We start from the raw sequence: 16,822 nt of genomic DNA on the forward strand, positions 1-16,822 counted from the left end.
CATGCACCTTTACTTCCGCTACTAGCTCGCTAACCTTGCTGCAAGCACTCCTCAGCGTATTAAGCACTTGTTTCTTTGGTTTGAATTCTTCTGCAATTTCTGGGTGCTCTGCGAATATCTTTCTCACTAATGCAACCTGCAAAGGGAAACGTGTTTTCGTTACTCACAAAACGAATCTGTTATCTATACGCAAAGACGCAAAACCCTAGGAAGCTAGGCAAGTAATTTATTGATCAAAAACAGAAACAGAGACGGAACCAATTTAAAACTTGCCTGAGAAGCATAATCTTGGGAACCGGTATTGTCCACAGTCTCCTTCTTCTTTGATGCAGCTTTAACAACTTTGATGTAGACTTCAATGATGAGTCTGTCCTCCTCCAACAAACCTTTTTCCCGTAACTTGCTTAGAGGCAAGGCCGTTTCGAAAACGCAGGATGGATCCTTAGCGCCAAACGGATAGAGTGCAAAATAAGCTGTGAAAAGACCAAAAAAAAAAAAAAAGGTTTAGTCCTATCAAATTTCAAGTTCAAGAAGGCCTGAACAAACAATTAACAAGAGTCAGATCCAAAACAAGTCTACTAAAACCAAGTATAACAACCATAAAAGCTACATGAAGATTTCCTGTTTGAAATATACTAACAGATCTTAACTCATACATCAACTAGACTCTTGATATCCCCCTATATACTGCTTAGGAATCTATACTACACCGTTTGTATAAGTTTTCCGAACAGGAATGACAATTCACCAAAAAGAGAAAAAGAAAAAAGCATGGAAGGATATAAAGCATTACTCCGTGATTTGTATATCTGTTTGTCAGATTGATTCAGCAAAGAGAAGTAACAGTAAGCACTCCCATTCCATTCACTTCCCAATGATTTAGGATTTGCATTGTATAGGCGCAAGTAATCCTCACATAGACTATTTCCCTTGGGATAAACGTAGAGAAACCTGAAAGAAGAATATAAAACAAAGATTAATTAAACCCTTTTTTAATTAAAACCTAGTGCTGCTACTTACAATCGAACTCATCAAGTTTTCAATGAATACAGAGAGAAGCTTACCATTCGCATCCGCCACTCACGAATGTCTGAGACGCTATCGCATCTTTCTTCTCCGAGAAGTTATCTATCTCAAACCTGAAACAGGGCTTTTGATTCTCCATAGCTGCCTTAAACGCTTTCGTTTTTTTTTTTTTTTTTTAACTTCGAGCAAAGACGAATTTCTCAGAAACTTTTATTTGTTACTTTCACGCATAGAAGTCCTCTTTTTATAGAAAAATAAAAACCTTCTCAAAACCCTAGTGTAAAAAGGAAAACTGATATTTGACCAAAAAAAAAAAAAAGGAAATGGAAAACTGATAATAAATAAGTTAAATTAAATCTATCCAAAACAATTACTTAAGTACACCGAAAATAATAATTCCTATAAATAAATAAATAGATAATCATTCCTCTCTTCGTAATATATATTCTGACGTCAATATCTCTTCTTTAAGATTTTTAATTAAAAAGTAATTTTATTTTAATACGAAAAAGGATCTATAATATTTTTACTCCCTCTTTTCAGTTTCTTGTGGGAGAATTGAAGAGTTTGACGTGTGTGGTAGCTATTTTTCTCTCTTGTGGCCCTATGTGTGGAAGACGTACAATAATCGCCAGCCAATCCTGAGGTGGATGATGATGAGATGAGGCACATGGTTTCAAAAGGGACTCTACAACTGAGCATACGGTCCTTGGTTGGGTATCTGTTTTGGCTGAAGAGCGATGTTGGGCAAGTATGCAGTGGAATCTCGTGTTTGTTTGTTTAATCAAAGACATGAGCAGCACAAGTAACATGAAGATTGGTTTTTCTCAGACATATTTCCAAAACAGTTTGAACTTTGAACAAGTGTTACCATTAATTTCCCAATGATTTTTAGATTCATACTCCTATGTATTGATCAAGAATGAACTTAAGCGCCACATGCACATATTAATTCTATTAGTCCTATTACTTAAGCGCACTAACAAAGACAAATACTTTATTTAGGAGAATTCTTGCATAACACTGTAAACAAAGAAAATGGGAAATATTGTTAACAGGCCAAAAACAGAGGAGGAAGATCTCGAGTTGATGGTGATAGTTTTATAATTTAACAAGAATTAAAAGAGACAAACACGTTCTTCTCCTTATACCATTTGCAGATCTCAAACGTGTAGACATGGTGAGGGTCAAGGAGAATATGATTTGCTCATTAATTTTGGGATTGGATCAGAACACATGACCACCCTAAAATATGATCGAATGAAAATTTCCAAAAGTAGCGCAGATAAAAAAAAAAGAAATGAAACCATCAAAACTCTTCTAGACTCTTACAATTCAGAAAGCAATAAAACCGAAACATAGGAAAGGCAGATATTGTCTCCTAGGGAAATTCTTTATAAACTTAATGTCTACGTCAAGCAACCTCGTCAACCAACAAAAATCCATCAGTAGAATATTTGGTCGTCTTTTTGTCCAGTTCAACTTTGAGATCCGACACCATAATCACAAGACTCTTGACGCTTTCCTCTAGTTGTTGGACCCGATACCAATCAGCATCTGCTTTCTTCTTCTCCAAGGAAACTTCCTCAAGCTTTGAGTTCATACAGTCCAACTTGAAGTCCAATTCCATGAGCTCAAGATTCTTGAGGCGTTCCTCTAGTTGTTGGACCCGAGACCCGTCATCATCATCTGATTTCTTCGTCCCCAAGGAAACCTCCTCAACCTTTGGCTCCCTGAATTGCTGGATCACGTCAGTAATTTCTTTCTTGCCCTTCAAGGAAACCTCAGCAAGTTTTAACTTCAACCAGTCTATCTTAAAACCTACTTCCTCCAGCTCACTCAACTCGCTGTGAGCATTGCTTAGCTCAGTCTCTGAGTGATTCTGTGATGGCTTGTTAAGTGTCTCAATGAGGTTGAGGAGGACATTCATGTATACTGTCTTCACAACTTGGTTTTTCACTTTTAAATGTTCTGCGATGTCAGGGTGCTCCTTGAATATCTTCGTCACTGGAGTAACCTACAAAGGAAAAGTTTGCTAAGGCTACTCAGGAAAGGAGTGTGAATCTATACGCCAAGAATTAATCAACCCTATAAAGTAAGTAGTTTATTCAAAAACAGATTCTTATAAACTTAATTACCTGAGAAGCAAAAACATGAAAACCGTTATTTTCCACAGTCTCATCCTTCTCTAATGATACATCCTCTCCTTCTCCATCCAAAGCGTCAACATTGTTAATGTAGATTTCAATGATGAGTCTGTCGTTCTCCAAATATCCTTTTTCCTGAGGCTTGCTACGAGCCAAGGAATATGGCCAACCCCAGGATGGAGTCTCAGCGCAAAACTCGGTGCTTTCTTGTCCTCCAACTGCTCCAACTGTGATTATTAAAACCTAGCTTAACTTCTTCATCAATCATATGCTTATGTAAGTAGCTACCTCTTCAAAAAACATGAGTATATATATAGGCCTCTTGCTTGAGAATGTTTTTTTTTTTAATCTGGCCACTGAAGCTATTAAAGATTATAGGCAAAACAAATGGGGATATAATTCACTCCACTATGAAGCGTGATATTTCTACATGTGTCTTAGGGTCGGTATCGATGTTATTCACGTACAGATTCAAGATCCCTATGGCTCCACTTGTTTAACATTATTTTTTTTTATTTTTTTTTTGAACCAACAGGTTCTCTCTCTAGAGCATATACATGAACATTTGTAAATTCGAGAAAAAGTATAAAATTTTAACCAAAATCAAACATAGAAGTATATACATTATTGATTATACAATAAATTCATTACTTGGTGATCTGTAGAACTCTTTGTCGGATTGATTGTGCAGAACGAAGTAAAAATTAGCAGTCCTTTTCCATCCATTTCTCAACGATTTAGGATTTGCGACGTTCAGGTACAAAGACAAGTACTCGTTAAATTTAAAAACTCTATCTCCCTTCGGATGAACGTTGAGAAACCTGAAACAATATAAAACAATGATTAACTCAGTTTTCATGAGTGCTACGTACAATCGAATTCATCAGTTTTTGAGAACATGTGATATTATTGAATACAGAGACTATAAATTTAATAACAAAATCTAATTAAAGTTTCCGATTAATTCATATCGATTTACCATTTGCATCCGCCACTCACGAACACCTGAGACGTTATCAGAGCTTCCTTTTCCGAGAAGTTATCTATCTCACACCTGAAACACGGCTTTTGATTCCACATATTTGATGAAAACGCTTTCGTGGTACACTTTGTTACTTTAGAGAAACGACGAATTTTGGAAATTTTGTTTTGATACTTTCACACATAATTAAAAGTCCTCTGTTTATATAGGAGGCACTCAAAACCCTAATTAAAATAAATTACATAAATTAATTAAGTCTAATTAATTAATAAGATTACGTAAACCCTAGCTCTCTTTATAATTCGATTATTACGTCTATATTGTAAGCTTTTTGGTTAATAATGTCATAATTTTTTTTTTATATATAAAGCAAACCTTATAAGAGATTTTAACACCTTGATATAATGGTGTGTCCAAACTATGAGCTTCGCTACCATATAACATGATGTGCGGATACATATCATATTGGTTGCAATTATTCGATTGTGTTGGTGAAAATAGTGTATGTTCCTCAACTCTTTGTTTGTCCACTGCTTGTAGTTTGTGCGTGACAGCGAAGATTCATGATCTTTTCCTCAAATCTTATAGATGTAACTACCCAAGAAAATAAGTGAATCTTCTTAGAATACTGTTTGTTGTGCTATGTGGAAGCCACGGAATAGTCGCCTCCCAATTCAGTAGGCGGATGATGATGTTCAAGCTTTTGAGGTAGCCCCCAACCATATTTGTTTGGAACAGCTTGTAAGTAAAAACTAGACGATACAGAGGAGGCACTTGTTATCAAAAGCAGTCCTTGGTTTGTTTTCTAAATAGGATGAAGAACCATTCTAAATAGAATTAGTTTGTATTAACATGAGCGGCCCTAATAACATGGTAGTAGTAAATAATATCAAATCAGAAGAATCGTTAACAAGTGACCAAAAGCTAAGATAAAAACAAAGAAATGAAAAATCAACAAAACCAGGTCTTTCGATTAAGCCGAATCTCTAGACTATTATAGGATTCAGAAAGCAACATAAAAATGAAACAAAGGAAACAGAGGATATTGTCTAGTAAAGATCTCTCTATATATAACTTAATCTCCACATTAAGCAACCTCGTCGTCGACCAACAAAAAACCATCATCAGAAGTTTTCCCCTTCTTCTTGTCCAGTTCAACATTGAGATGTGACACCATCATCTTAAGATTCTTCACGCTTTCCTCTAGTTGTTGGACGCGAGACCCATCAGCCTCTGTGTTCTTCTTCTCCAGGGAAACATTCTCAAGCTTTGTCTTCAAACAGTCCAACTTGTAGTCCAATTCCATCAGCTCAAGTTTTTTGACGCGCTCCTCTAGTGTTTGGAACCGAGAACCATCAGCTTCATATGATTTCTTCCTCTCCAAGGAAGCCTCCTCAAGCTTTGTCTTCAAACAGTCCAGCTTGAAATCCAATTTCATCTGCTCAAGATTCTTAACACGCCCATCGAGTTGGTGAATATCAACAACTGCTTTCTTCCTTTTCAAGGAAACTTCATCGAGCTTTGACTGCAACCAGTCCAGCTTGAACCCTGCTTCCTTCAGCTCACACAACTCACTGCGAGCATGGATTAGCTCAGACTCTGAGTGATTCTATGTGAAGTGTCACAATGAGGTTGACAAGGACATTCATGTATTCCATCCTCACCACTTGGTTCTTTAGTTTGAAATCTTCTGCCAAGTCTGGGTGCTCGGAGAATATCTTCCTCACTGAGTTAGCCTACCAAGATAAAGCTAAGTATGAATATGTATGCCAAGAAGCAAACCCTATAAAGGAAGCAAAAACAGATCCTTTTCAACTTACCTGAGAAGCAAAAACTTTGAAACCGCAGATATCCACAGTGTCCTTCTTCTCTGATATACCTCCTCCTTCAACATCATAAGCTTCTACAATTTGAATGTAGACTTCAAAGATGAGCTTGTCGTTCTCGAGAAACCCTTTTTCCTGAAACTTGCTTTGAGGCAAGGTCTTTCGGAAACCCCAGCTCGGGGACTTCTCCTTAAACTCTGTTTGCTTTTAAACTATGAAAAAAAAAAAAAAAAAAAAAAAAAAAAAAAGCAGAGTTAACTTCTAAATCACATGCCTACATAAATTAATTGAGAATGTCAAATACCAAAAAGAGGAAAAAAGAAAGAACAAAAACAAGATCTAGACATGGCCGGTAAGGATATATAGCTTCATTACCAGCTGATCTGTAGAGCTCTTTGTCGGATTGAGTCAACAGAACAAAGTAATAATCAATACTCCTATTCCAACCCCTTCCCAATGATTTAGAATTTGCAACGGACATGAACAAAGACAAGTGCTGATACCTAAAAGTCTCTCCCTTCGGGTAAAGAGTGAGATACCTAAAAAAATATATAAAACAAATAGTAAACCCTTTTGATGTTTTGATTAAACCCTTTTAAATTAGTGCTGCGTACAATCAAATTCATCAAGATTTGGAGAACTCGTACGCTATTATTGAACACTGAGAGAATTTAATAACAAAGCTAATCAAAAAACCGATTCTTACCACTCGCATCCACCACTTACGAATGTCTGAGACGTTATCTTAGCTTCCTGCTCCGAGAAGTTATCGATCTCGAACCTGAAACTCGGCTTATGACTCCACATATTTGACCTAAAACGCTTCCTTAGATTTTGTTACTTCGAGAAAATTACGAATCTCTCAGACACTCTGTTCGCCACTCACGAACACCTTTGACATTTGGGCAGCTTCCTTCTCCGAGAAGTTGTTTATCTCAAACCTGAAACATGGCTTCTGATTCCACATCTTTGATGACCTATAAACGCTTCCCTTTGATTTTGTTGACTCGAGAAAAATAAGAAATTTTAAGCAGCTTCGTTTCGTATAGTCCCCTTTGTCTATATATATATATAGATGAGAGGACGCAAAAAGAAAATAAACACTTTCTCTAAACCCTAACTCAAAAAGAAACCAATTACGTGATTGTGCGGCTAATCGAACATCTGTTAATGGGCTTTTTGGGCCCATTAATAAAAAGAATACACAAGTCCCTTCAGCCGAAGAACCCTATATAATACGTCTATTTCGTTGTGTCACCATAGGTCTTGATGTTTCCACAAAATCTAGGCCCTCATCATGCGAAAAGATACACAGATCTCAATTGTTTCAACCCCTCTCTTTCACAAAAAAGAACTGTTTCAACTCCTCCAGTAAATTAAAATTATGAAATGGACATAAGTACTTGATACATCCCAAAACGCAAACCGGGATTTGATTAGAGAATGAGAACACATCAATTAATTTCAAATCTTCTTAATCTAATGGACCAAAAACAGAGGAAGGTGGTCCCAAGTTGATGTTGTTGAGCGTTGAATCAAAGGACAGACATGTTCTTCTTTTGCCATTTGCAGCCGCCGCTAGAAAAATACATGATATGGTATCTTCACTCTTCGAGAAGTTTATCGATCTCATACGTGAAAAATTTAGTGAGTTCAAGGAGTATCATTAATTTGCTCGTTAACTTTTGGATTAGATGCCATAACACATTAACTCAAAAAAAAAGATTCACGGAAAGCATCCAAAGTAGTAGTGCATATAAAAAATGAAAAAAAAAAAANAAAAAAAAAACCATCGACATAATTAAAAGCAGATATTTCTATAAAAGCCAAATCTCTAGACTATTAGTACCATATCTCTATGTCAATCAACCTAGTCGATCAACAAAAAATCATCAGCGGAAGATTTGGCCTTCTCCTTGCCCAGTTCAACTTTGAGATCTGACACCATCATCTCAAGATCCTTGATGCGTCCCTCCATTTCTTTGACCCGAGAACCATCAGCATCATCTGATTTCTTCTTCTCCAAGGAAACCTCCTCAAGCTTCGTCGTCAAACAATCCAGCTTTAAGTCCAATTTCACCAGCTCAAGATTCTTAACACGTTCACCGAGTCGTTGGACATCATCAGCACCTGATTTCCTTTTCAAGGAAACCTCATCAAGCTTTGCCTTCAACCAGTCCAGCTTGAAGCCTTGTTCCATCAGCTCACTCAACTTGCTGTGAGAATTTTGTATCTCAATCTCTGAGTGATTCTGTGAAGGTTTGTTAAGTGTCTCAACGAGGTTGAGAAGGACATTCATGTATTCATTCTTCACGAATTGGTTCTTTGGTTTGATATCTTCTGCAATGTCTGGGTGCTTCGCAAACATCTTTCTTGCTGAAGTAGCCTGCCAAGGATCGTAAAAGTACAATATTATTGTTTAATCATAAAAGGAATCTGAGTCTATACGCCAAGAAGCAAACCCACATAAAGCACAAAACCAGAAGAAGAAACAGGTCCTTGTTGTTAACTTACCAGATAAGCATAAACCTGGAAACCATTTATAATCACAGTCTCCTTCTCTGATACAACTCTGCCGTTTCTATCAACAAGTTCAACGTCACTAATATAGAAGTCAACGATGAGCTTGTCCTTCTCCAAAAGACCATATTCAGTAAGGTTTCTATAAGGCAAGGTCATTGTCCTTCCCCAGGAAGGTGTTTTAGCGCAAAACTTGTGGCGTGGTCGTTTTTCATCTGTCGAAAGAAAATCACAAAAAAAAAGTTTTAAGTCAACTACTTCATTTATCACATGCCTATGTATAGTTGCCGCCTCTTAAAGATCGCAAACATGAGTCTAGCTAAGGCCTAACATATAATATAACTTCATTACTATTAGGTAGTTGTGATCTGTAGAGCACTTTTCCGGATTGATTCAACAGAAGGAAGTGACATCTAGCTTTCCTTTTCCATCCAGTTGGTAATGATTGAGGATTTGCAAGGTTTAGGAACAAACACATGTAACTATTACAACGACAAGTCCCCTTCGGATGAAGTGTGAAATACCTGAAAGAATATAAAAACAAAGATTAAACTCTTTATTAGTATTAATTTTGTTGTTGTAAAGCTGACTATTCGATTTTTCTCGTTTTACCATTCACATCCGCCGCTTATGAATATAGGAGACGTTATTTCAGCATTCTTCTCCGAGAAGTTATCTATCTCAAACCTGAAAGCCCTTGGCACTTGATTCCCCATATGTGATTCAAAAGCTTTCTTAGATTTTGTTACGTCGATCGAGAAAGAAAAAAAGATATATATTATGAGAAACCCTCTCTGTTTATATATTGAGGAGGCAAACAAGTAAAACAATTCTCAAAATCCCAACATAAAAAGGAGTAATTTAATCCTAACTGATTAATTAAATATTGTTTTACCGATTAAAAAACAATTTGATAATTACGAATATGTATAAATAATATTTTTTGTACCAAATTAATAATTGTATTTTGTCCTAACCAATATGATCATAAGTAATTACATTGTTTAATTCTATTATTATGTTTTTCTGCTTCTTTAAACATGTTAAGAATGTTTGGTAATTCTATATTTTAAAATATTATAGATAATTTCAATAGCTTTTAGTTATTGCCTTCTTAATTAAAGAGTTTAAGTCCAAAATATTACTATTGGTATACAAAAAAGATACTTAAAAAAAACTATTTAAGATATACATAATTGTATGATATATACAAAACCTTTTTTTTCCTCAAATGATATATACAAACCTATAAACTACTGTAACGCCAATAATACTCAAATCACCGGAATTCTTTTTTATTAAGATCGTTAGAGCTTCTTTGTCGGGAGCTTTTAGAACGAACTCTTAGCATAACTATGATTAAAAATAAATAAAAAAATAGGAAAATAATAAGAATTCGGTTCTTATTTAGGAGGTTTAAGAATCTCTAAGAGGTGGTGACGTATTCGTTTCTGATTGGACGAAGATTTTGTTATCAAAAAAAAAAACTTCTCTTGTTTCTTGTTCTTCCTCTTCTCTCTCTTTTTTTCGCCTCTGCAATCGGAAGAGATTTTTCTCTCAAATCGGAACCAATCGGTGAAGGAGTGAGAACGAAGGAGTCGAAGGTAACACCTTCGTCGTCACTGGAGGTCTCGGCTTCGTCGGTGCCGCCCTCTGCTTAGAGCTCGTTCGCCATGGAGCTCGCCAAGTCCGCTCTTTCGACCTCCGCGACTCTTCTCCTTGGTCCGATGATCTCAGAATCAGTGGCGTTCTCTGCATCCAAGGTTTCAATCCCATCGATCCCTTTTTTCTATCTAACCTTTGAATTCCATCGATCTGATCTCTTAATTTCTTAAATCTCAAATCCTATGAATTAGTTGGTAGATCACAAACAATGCTCTCTTGTCAATTTTAGTGGAATTGATGATGATGATGATGATGAAACAGGGGATTTGACTAAGAAAGTAGATGTAGATAAGGCTTTAGATGGAGCGGACTGTGTTTTGCATCTTGCTTCCTATGGTATGTCTGGTAAAGAGATGCTTCAGTTTGGTCGTTGTGACGAGGTTAACATTAACAGAGAAAAGTTTCCATACAGTTTTGTGGTCTATATGTTAATTGTAGAAATAGTGTTATATGAGCAATTCTGCCCAGACAGAGAATAGTTCAATTTTTTTCTGACTATCATCTTTCATTTGGTTCTTAGGGTGTCAGGTTGTATCTTTCGTAACCTGACTTGCTTTCTCAGGTTGGTATAGCTTCTCAGCTTTTGTGGAAGGTTGACAAAACTGCGATTCTTAATAGTCCACTGACTGTTTCATCCCCAGTTCCTGGATTATTTAAGCAGCTGAGGTGCAACTCTTTTTGCCATTTTAACCACTCTAAATGCTTGTAAACCTTTTGTGGAAGCATCAGCCTCGTGTCTTGCTTATCTATTCATATCTCTTGGCTTATCTCATGGTACATACAATGCATCCACAACTCACAACATACTTGTGTGTCATTTTGTTTTCTGATGCAGGATTCCCCTCTTTGGTGAATTTACTTGCCAAAATGCTATCTTGGCTGAGCGGTTCATTGAAGGAGGTAGCGCGTATGTACCAAAATAACTTATGCTCGTAATAATCTTTATGTAGGATTCATCTTGTTTATCTTTAGAATTGAATTGTGAAACGTATGGATGGGATTGTGTGTGATATGAAACATATGATATAGAGATGAGAGATCTTGATTATGTGTGAAGAAGACTCTCAACAGGTCGTAGAGGAGATTCATGAAATAAAAGTGGTTGGTGTCAAGGAATCAATTTCACCAGAGAGAGAACCATACTGCGCAAAACAATTGATTCCCCAATCTAAGGTACAAGTCTCTTTTCTGGAACCTAGCCATAGACTTCACAGTGATATAGGTGTTTCACAATGCTATGGAGCTGTACACCTTGGGGACGAATGAGACTATTTCATTGCGAAAATTAAACCATGGGTCATACTCTCGGCCTCTTTTCTGGAACCTAGCCATAGCCTTGGTGATGCTGTAGTTACAGTTTCTAAAGCTTCTCAATCTAGTATTGTTGCTGTTGTGCTTGCTTCAAGTGTTTCTGATGAGTCTAAGCTTAGTTCTGCATCAGGTTTAACTTCAGGTAACTTTAGTTAGTAACAAGAGAAGCTTGAGTCTTGTTTATTACGGTTTTGGAACTGATTTTGGGTGTTTGTGTCTATAGGCATAGTGCTTGGTTTGTTTGAAGATAGTAGGTATAAGTCTGAATCAAAGAAACCATCTTTGAAGTCTGTTGATATCATTGGATTTGGAACTGGTCCTGCGCTAGAGAAGAAGCTGAAGTATGATGATGATGTTTCTTACGGTGTGATTTTCGGGAGAGAACTCACTAACTCTCCTGCCAATGTGCTTACTCTTGGTATGGATGGTCTCAAACACTATCATGTTTTATGGTTTGTTGAGTTGTCCTATTCTGATTTTGGTTTTGTATTTTGGCACATATCAAGATTACAACTAAACTTTTTTCCCATTTGTAATTTCTATTTCTATTTTAATATGCTTTTGTGTTTTGTATGTTTAAAAGTTTATGAAATGCAATAATAAAATCTTCATTGTTTAAACATTTAAACATTAATTTTTTTTTTTTCAAAACTAAGAACCTCACTTATAAGAGTTTACCATTGGAGGAGTAGAATTTTAATTAACAAACAAAAAGTTCTTATTTTATAAAAGTACACTTTTTAATACTAAAAAATTTAAGAACCCCAAAAATACAAACCTACCAATAAAGATGCTCTTACATGCATCAACAAAAATATCAATATATATATTTTTATCATTAAAGATATTTATTACCATATCAGTTTTTTGTTATTATATTAACTTTAGTGAGCCAATGGTGTTTATTACAATATTTATTACGTAATAGTGTAAAAGGTTTATTAACCCAAATTTAGTTTTGAATTCGTCAGTAAGTTCTCAGTGGATGCAATGAAAGTTGTAAACAAAATTTTGGTCGGACACGTGAGTGAGCTTAATAACGACATAAACTGAATTACCTTAGAGCATCCAAACTAAAGTGGAAGTTTCTCATAATGGAGTTTTCATCAATAAAATTATATTCATTTTGTTTTAACATTATTATCTAATTTAAAATTTTAAAATAAATAACGCACAACTTTACTATCTAATTATTATATTTTAGATTCTCAAACATCTCTCTTTCTCTCCTCTTATTTTTTTATTTCTTTATTTCTTTATTTATTTTAAACATGAAAACCTTGGTGAAAAGCTCCCAGTACTCTAACAAGTAACAACACAATCGAAGTGCCTAAAATTCTAATAAAACTTTGTATTCTCCGTCCAGTCAACCTGTTCCATCAACACAAAATAATCATCAAAAGATTTGGCCTCATCCTTGTCCAGTTTAACTTTAAGATCCGACACAACTATCTCAAGATTCTTGATGCGTGCCTCCATTTCTTTGACTCGAGAACCATCAGCATCATCTGATTTCTTCCTCTCCAAGGACACCTCGTCAAGCTTTGTCTTCAAACAGTCCAGCTTGAAGTCCAAGTTCATCAGCTCGAGATTCTTAACACGTTCATCGAGTTGTTGGACATCAGCATCTGATTTCTTCCTCCTCAAGTAAACCTCATCAAGCTTTGACTTCAACCAGTCCAGCTTGAAGCCTTGTTCCATCAGCTCACTCAACTCACTTTGAGCATTGCTTAGCTCACTCTCAGAGTGATTCTGTGAAGGCTTGTTAAGTGTCTCAATGAGGTTGAGAAGGACATTCATGTACTCCGTCTTCACTACTTGGTTCTTTGGTTTGAAATCTTCTGCAATATCTGGGCGCTCTATGAATATCTTTCTTGCTGAAGCAGCCTGCATGCCAACAAGGAAAAATATGTTCATGTTACTCAGAAAGGAAGCAAACCACAAAAGGCACAAAATCAAAAGAAGAAACAGATCCTTTATAACTAACCCGAGAAGCAAAAACCTGTAAACCGTTGATGTCTAGAGTCTCCTTGTTCTCTGATTCAACTCTGCCTTCTCCATCAACAATTTCAACACGACTAATGTAGACTTCAACGATGAGTCTATCATTCTCCAAAAACCCTCTTTCCTGTAGCTTTTTAAGAGGAAATGTGTTTCGGAAACCCTTGCCTGTAAACTTAGCACTATACAAACCCTGTCCAACTGTGAAACACAGAGAAAAAGAAAAAAACAAGACAGAAAAAGTTTAACTTCTTCATCAGTCACAGGCTAGCTTATGTATAGGTGCTGCCTCTTCAAGATTCAAACCTTTGTTTAGACCTATCAACAACATCCTATAGTTAAGGTAGGCTTAATCTAAGAGTTGGATACCGAAACCAAGTCCACAAAAACCCTAGAGTATTATAACTCATCACAAAAGCTAAATAAAAAGTGTAAGGTCTTAGTTAGGGTCTTATAAGCTAAACACGATGCGTGAGCTATCTCTACTAGTCCTCCGCCCATATATATGTAGAAATAGACCTCAATTCATAACATCCAAGAGAGTAAGAGACTCTTGGTCTCTCCACCTATATTCTGAAATCTACACTAGACCGTTTGTAAATTCCAAAAGCTAATGAAATTTCAACAAAAGGAAAACAAGAAGAAAAAGTTTCAAACATGCATGGATATATAAATTTATTACTTTGTGAACTGTAGAGCTCTTTGTCGGATTGATTTAACAGAACGAATCGAAAATTAGCTTTCCTTTTCCATCCCTGTCCCAATGATTTAGGATTTGCAACGTACAAGAACATAGGCAAGTGATCACCACAAAGACTATCTCCCTTCGGATAAACGTTGAGATACCTGAATTTTTAAATTTTTTATTAGTGCTATGTAAATCGAATTCATCAATTTTTGAGAACATATCGTTCTCGAATATAAAGAGAAGAAAAAAGGAACATATATAATCAAAAACTATTTAAAGATCCGATTCTTCTTTCTCATATTACCATTCGCATTGGTGACTCACGAATATCTGAGACGCTATCACAGCTTCCTTCTCCGAGAAGTTAATCTATCTCAAACCTAAAACTCGAATTCCTCTGCACTTGATTCTTCCCCATTGTTGATTCGAGAGCAAAGGACTGAAATAATCAAAAACTTCTGTTTCTTACTTTCACAGATAAATTAAAGCCCTCTCGGGTTTATAGAGGAGGAGGCACGAACTATATATATAAGAAAAACTTCTCAAAAACTCTTAACTCAAAAAAGGAAACCAATTACCTCTCTCTTAATTACTTACTAGATAAAAGAAAATTTAATATGAGTAATTAAGTAAAGTGGAAATAATAATTATAGGTTGTCCTAAATTATTAATTATGACAGAAATTACAAAACTTTTATTTAGTTATTTACTTTTTGAAACATATAATAATTTTGGCAAAAGATATTATAATCAATTTAAATATTTATACAACTTCTAATTTTTAAGAAATTTTGGTAAATCTAATATTTAAGTTAGTATAGATAATTTTAAAATCTTTAATTATTGCATTTAAGAGTTTTAGTCCAAAATATAGCTATTGATATCACTGATTTAATTTGTATACAAAAATATATTTAAGACACTTTATTGAATATTTGATATATACCCTACAGCCCATAAATTCTTATAGTCCCTTTTCCCCAATATATATTGGATTTTTAGGCTTTTTCTTTGTTACATATTATTAAGTTTCTTTGCACAATTTATATTTATTTAATATTTTTAACTAATTGAGTTCTGCACTATATTTTTCTATTGGTTTAATTTTTTTAAATGATAAAAATTTATTGTTTCTTAATCTTTATACTTTTAGCCAAAAAAAACTCTTCTATAATGGGAGAGCGAGAGAGTAAAATTCTGAATTTATACGAAATAGTAGATTGTCGAATAATCGTATGATGCTTTTTTCTTTTAAAACGGGAAATATGATATACCATTCATCACCTAAATTCTTCTCAGGCAAACATATTTTACGATAAATTGAAAGAAAAATAATACTTTTATTCCATATGACAAATTTTCAGTCTAGCAAAACACACACCAAACAAAACAAAAAAAAGGCCCAAAGAAGAACTTAAGAGAAACAGCAACGTCTCCAATATATTCCAATGACAAGTTTTCAGGCTTGCATACACAGCAGCAACGTCTCCAATTTATCAAGAGAAAAGAAAAAAATTAAATATGTCTTCTTCAAAGCTTTGAAAGTAAAAATAGGTTAAAGAATCAAAGAGGTTATAACATATCCGAGATAGTCACACCCCTAATAAAACCTGACTGTTAAAACGCAAACCGAGATCTGATTAGAGAAAATGAGAACATATCAATTAGTTTCAAACCGGTCCAAAAACAGAGGAATGTCCCAAGTTAATGATGTTAGTACCCTTTATATGATATGAGCGTTGTCGAATCAAAAGACAAATATGTTCTTCTCCTGTTTCCATCTGCATCTTTGAGAAGGTATCCATCTCATACGTGAAAACTTGAGTGAGTTCAAGGAGAATTAATTTTCTTGCTAACTTTAGGATTGGATCCATAACACATTATTTAAACCCAAATATGATTGAAAGCAAAAGTGGCGCATATAAAAAACAAATCATAAAACCATCAAAAATATATATAAAGGATTAACTTTGAGATCAATAAAGCTGAATCTCTTAGACTATTAGGACGATCTCTACGTCAATCAACCGGTTCCATCAACTCAAAATCATCAGCAAAAGATTTGGCCTCATCCTTGTCTAGTTTAACTTTGAGATCCGACACAACCATCTCAAGATTCTTGATGCGTGCCTCCATTTCTTTGACCCGAGAACCATCAGCATCATCTGATTTCTTCCTCTCCAAGGAAACCTCCTCAAGCTTTGTCTTCAAACAGTCCAGCTTGAATTCCAAGTTCATCTGCTCAAGATTCTTAACACGTTCATCGAGTTGTTGGACATCCGCATCTGCCTTCTTCCTCTTCAAGGAAACCTCATCAAGCTTTGACTGCAACCAGCCCAGCTTGAAGCCTTGTTCCATCAGCTCACTCAACTCACTGTGAGCATTGCTTAGCTCTATCTCTGAGTGATTCTCTGAAGGCCTGTTAAGTGTCTCAATGAGGTTGAGAAGGACATTCATGTATTCGGTCTTCACCACTTGGTTCTTTGGTTTGAAATCTTCTGCAATATCTGGGTGCTCTGTGAATAACTTTCTTGCTAAAGTAACCTGCATGCCAAGGAAATATTTGTTTCTGTTACTCATAAAAGGAATCCGAATAAGCAACCACACAAAAGGCATGTACAAAACCAAAAGAAGAAAAAAAAAACCCTTTTTTTAG

The 16,822-nt window shown here is 35.4% G+C and overlaps 6 protein-coding genes across 28 annotated transcripts in view; 1 reads left to right on the plus strand and 5 right to left on the minus strand.

Moving 5' to 3' along the window:
* Positions 1–1,165, minus strand: part of LOC104699401 (MATH domain and coiled-coil domain-containing protein At2g42480-like) — a 3,077-nt gene extending 1,912 nt beyond the window's left edge. Inside the window, exons 1-4 of the mRNA XM_019246511.1 lie at positions 1,065–1,165; positions 789–951; positions 274–441; positions 35–136 (exon numbers count right to left, since the gene is read on the minus strand). Coding sequence (XP_019102056.1) covers positions 35–136; positions 274–441; positions 789–951; positions 1,065–1,165 — 534 coding nt within the window. The remainder of the gene's footprint in view (positions 1–34; positions 137–273; positions 442–788; positions 952–1,064) is intronic.
* Positions 2,441–4,253, minus strand: LOC104699402 (MATH domain and coiled-coil domain-containing protein At2g42480-like). The gene is made up of 5 exons (XM_019246433.1): positions 4,153–4,253; positions 3,825–3,994; positions 3,165–3,391; positions 2,944–3,043; positions 2,441–2,886 (listed from the first exon to the last, which is right to left on the minus strand). Exons 1-5 carry the CDS (start codon positions 4,251–4,253, stop codon positions 2,441–2,443), a joined length of 1,044 nt encoding a protein of 347 aa, XP_019101978.1.
* Positions 5,243–6,948, minus strand: LOC104699403 (MATH domain and coiled-coil domain-containing protein At2g42480-like). The gene is made up of 6 exons (XM_019246434.1): positions 6,923–6,948; positions 6,688–6,762; positions 6,310–6,520; positions 5,976–6,164; positions 5,781–5,891; positions 5,243–5,710 (listed from the first exon to the last, which is right to left on the minus strand). The coding sequence occupies exons 1-6, from the start codon at positions 6,946–6,948 to the stop codon at positions 5,243–5,245; spliced, it is 1,080 nt and encodes a 359-aa protein (XP_019101979.1).
* LOC104699406 (MATH domain and coiled-coil domain-containing protein At2g42480-like) lies at positions 7,852–13,809 on the minus strand. The gene is made up of 5 exons (XM_010414714.2): positions 13,743–13,809; positions 13,465–13,679; positions 12,927–13,364; positions 8,913–8,918; positions 7,852–8,163 (listed from the first exon to the last, which is right to left on the minus strand). The coding sequence occupies exons 1-5, from the start codon at positions 13,807–13,809 to the stop codon at positions 7,852–7,854; spliced, it is 1,038 nt and encodes a 345-aa protein (XP_010413016.2).
* On the plus strand, positions 9,951–12,050 carry LOC104793172. Of its 23 annotated transcripts, none has more exons than XR_002032429.1 (6): positions 9,951–10,264; positions 10,428–10,502; positions 10,729–10,832; positions 11,002–11,073; positions 11,196–11,619; positions 11,701–12,050. XR_002032429.1 is itself a non-coding variant. In XM_019226794.1 (5 exons), the coding sequence occupies exons 1-4, from the start codon at positions 10,175–10,177 to the stop codon at positions 11,209–11,211; spliced, it is 282 nt and encodes a 93-aa protein (XP_019082339.1). In that variant the 5' UTR covers positions 9,951–10,174; the 3' UTR covers positions 11,212–11,619; positions 11,701–12,050. The 23 variants fall into 23 exon arrangements, 7 of the variants coding, with proteins under 7 accessions (XP_019082339.1, XP_019082337.1, XP_019082341.1 ...); XR_002032432.1 differs by having other exon boundaries at positions 11,002–11,066; positions 11,238–11,619; XR_002032424.1 differs by having other exon boundaries at positions 10,396–10,546; positions 11,002–11,619.
* The window catches only part of LOC104699407 (MATH domain and coiled-coil domain-containing protein At2g42480-like), a 1,890-nt gene continuing 1,253 nt past the window's right edge, over positions 16,186–16,822 (minus strand). Inside the window, exon 2 of the mRNA XM_010414715.1 lies at positions 16,186–16,710. Coding sequence (XP_010413017.1) covers positions 16,186–16,710 — 525 coding nt within the window. The remainder of the gene's footprint in view (positions 16,711–16,822) is intronic.

Source organism: Camelina sativa, chromosome 6 (genome assembly GCF_000633955.1).
Source record: "Camelina sativa cultivar DH55 chromosome 6, Cs, whole genome shotgun sequence".
Classification (NCBI taxonomy): Eukaryota; Viridiplantae; Streptophyta; class Magnoliopsida; order Brassicales; family Brassicaceae; genus Camelina; species Camelina sativa.

Coding starts and splice junctions, on each gene's coding strand:
- LOC104699402 (XM_019246433.1), bottom strand. CDS start 4,253: ATGTGGAATCAAAAGCCGTGTTTCAGGTGTGAGATAGATAACTTCTCG. Junction 3,044..3,164: donor TTCATGTTTTTGCTTCTCAG/GTAATTAAGTTT, acceptor TTTCCTTTGTAG/GTTACTCCAGTGACGAAGAT. Junction 2,887..2,943: donor AGTATACATGAATGTCCTCC/TCAACCTCATTG, acceptor AGACTGAGCTAA/GCAATGCTCACAGCGAGTTG.
- LOC104699403 (XM_019246434.1), bottom strand. CDS start 6,948: ATGTGGAATCAGAAGCCATGTTTCAG. Junction 6,763..6,922: donor AATCAGAAGCCATGTTTCAG/GTTTGAGATAAA, acceptor GCCGAGTTTCAG/GTTCGAGATCGATAACTTCT. Junction 5,711..5,780: donor ATGTCCTTGTCAACCTCATT/GTGACACTTCAC, acceptor TGTGAGCTGAAG/GAAGCAGGGTTCAAGCTGGA.
- LOC104793172 (XM_019226790.1), top strand. CDS start 10,175: ATGGAGCTCGCCAAGTCCGCTCTTTCGACCTCCGCGACTCTTCTCCTT. Junction 10,265..10,728: donor TGGCGTTCTCTGCATCCAAG/GTTTCAATCCCA, acceptor TTGCTTTCTCAG/GTTGGTATAGCTTCTCAGCT. Junction 10,833..11,001: donor GGATTATTTAAGCAGCTGAG/GTGCAACTCTTT, acceptor TTTCTGATGCAG/GATTCCCCTCTTTGGTGAAT.
- LOC104699406 (XM_010414714.2), bottom strand. CDS start 13,809: ATGTTGTTGATAGGTCTAAACAAAGGTTTGAATCTTGAAGAGGCAGCA. Junction 13,680..13,742: donor ACCTATACATAAGCTAGCCT/GTGACTGATGAA, acceptor TGTGTTTCACAG/TTGGACAGGGTTTGTATAGT. Junction 13,365..13,464: donor TACAGGTTTTTGCTTCTCGG/GTTAGTTATAAA, acceptor GTTGGCATGCAG/GCTGCTTCAGCAAGAAAGAT.